The sequence below is a fragment of the Echinops telfairi genome, unplaced genomic scaffold, assembly GCF_000313985.2.
Source record: "Echinops telfairi isolate 266 unplaced genomic scaffold, ASM31398v2 ScPeMD7_29;HRSCAF=101, whole genome shotgun sequence".
In the NCBI taxonomy this organism is placed as follows: Eukaryota; Metazoa; Chordata; class Mammalia; order Afrosoricida; family Tenrecidae; genus Echinops; species Echinops telfairi.
The window spans coordinates 9,267,746-9,269,605 of record NW_022103926.1 but is presented as its reverse complement, the minus strand read 5'-3'; the positions used below and the strand labels follow the sequence as shown (position 1 = coordinate 9,269,605).

The 1,860-nt window shown below is 55.6% G+C and overlaps 1 protein-coding gene across 1 annotated transcript in view; it reads right to left on the bottom strand.

The window, feature by feature from the left end:
• PPM1F (protein phosphatase, Mg2+/Mn2+ dependent 1F) overlaps positions 1 to 1,860 on the bottom strand; it is a 27,571-nt gene that overhangs the window by 7,862 nt on the left and 17,849 nt on the right. The window contains exon 4 of the mRNA XM_013008232.3: positions 1,570 to 1,758. Coding sequence (XP_012863686.1) covers positions 1,570 to 1,758 — 189 coding nt within the window. The remainder of the gene's footprint in view (positions 1 to 1,569; positions 1,759 to 1,860) is intronic.

The window sequence follows — 1,860 nt, the reverse complement described above, 5'->3', positions numbered from 1 at the left end:
CCTATTGAGGCCACATGACTGCGTGTCTGGGGTCAGGGCGTAGGTATGACAGTCATGCCCCCTCCCCTCAAGGCATGGGCTGTTCCAGTTGTGGGACTGGTGACTCCATCAGCTCAGACAGGTCTCAGAAGCCCCTGAGGCTCGGCGTCAGCTGGAAAGAATGAGGAAGGTACTGGTATCGGCCTCACGGGGTTACTGGGAAGGACCTTGTGATTCCGGAGGGCGGGGGGAGGGGGGCTCAGAATTCCTGAGGAGAGAACTCGCCCAGGGACACTGTAGCTGGCAGAGGCCAGCCTGCCTTGTCCACACAACCTGTGCAGCTTCTGGAGCCAGGCGGGCACAGGCTGGGTGGGGTGGGATGTTCTGTGCTGTGTCCCCATTGACCGCTCTTCTCTGACGTTTCTTGCCCTGGTGTGCAGTGGGCTACAAGTTAGGCTGTTCAACACACGGTCGGGGTGCTGAACCCAGCTGCTCCTTCAAGAGAGATGGGGCTATCTGGTTCCACAAAGACTTACGGCCTCAGAACAGGTCACCATATAAGGAGCCCCGTGGCAGAGTGGTTATACCTGGGGTTGCTAATGGAAGGTCAGCAGTTCGAAACCACCAGCTGCTCTGTGGCAGAAAGAGGAGGCTTCTACTCCCGGAAAGAGTTCCAGTCTCAGAAACCCACGGGGGCAGTTCTACCCAGTCCAGCGGGGTCGCTGTGCATTGGAATTGCCCTGATGACCTCGAGTTATATATGGGTCCACCAACTCGGAAGTCAACAGCCCCTTCTGGTACGGGACAAAAAAAGGCTGTTCCCCAGCTCGCCTCCCCCCAATATATGCCCGACCTAGGGCGCTGCTTGCAGTTAATGGTAAATGATTCACAAGTTATCTCCTGAAGGCACCAGCCATCCAGAGCAAGCAGACCCTATTATCTATCCCACCGTAGGTGGGGCTCACTCCCTACTGTTAGGGACAGTGGATGGCTTCCCCTGAAAGCTTAGAGTAAATCAAGTCTCCAGCTCAAGGACAATCAAGGTTAGGCCACCACCATGAATCTAGGATCCGCCCATCTTGTCACATGCATACCCTTAATCCCTCCTCTTCCTGTAGCATGTACACCCCTAGATCATCCCCCTCCCATTACTGTATTACCTATAGTACAACCCCTTCTGTGATGTACGTATTTACCTATAATCAGGGGACTTGCACGCCCCCAAAGGATACATAAGCCTTGGTTAGAAATAAATCTCTCTCTCTTCTCCCCTCTCCTCCGCCTGCGCTGGTGAGATCATGGCTTCCAGGAGGTAGGTGAGCATGCTACTATGAAAGGTGTCTAACCCCTTCATTTGACTCTCTCTCCTATCTTCCCTGACTTTACTGTACTCTTTATATATCTTAACCGTACAATTGCGCCTATCGGACCCGTGATACAGTTGTGAGGGGCTGGTTTCCCCCACACTCTGGGGAGAAGGAAGATGCCATCTACTCCAGTCAAGACGGGCAGCCTCGGAAACCCTGTGGGCGGGAATGGCCTGGCGGGCACAGGTTTGGTTTGGCTATCCTATCTGGGCGTGGCTCTTACCTCTCGCTTGGCTCTCCGGAGGAACATCTCGTCGGTGAGCCGGAAGGCTTCCCTAAGGGTCCCTGCAGGGTCCGTGGCCAGTCCTAGCTGGCGGGCAGCATTGGTGTGTACGTGCACTGAGGCGAACTTTGCGGCGTCCACCCCTCCGTGACCATCGAACACGGCAAAGTAGGCTCGGTCCACAGAGTCCTGCATGGGGCCGGGTGGGGTGGGGGGTGATGACGACAATGCAGTGAGATTTCCCAACTTCCGGGCCTCACCTGTCCTGTGCCAGGCTAGCTCTGAATGTGC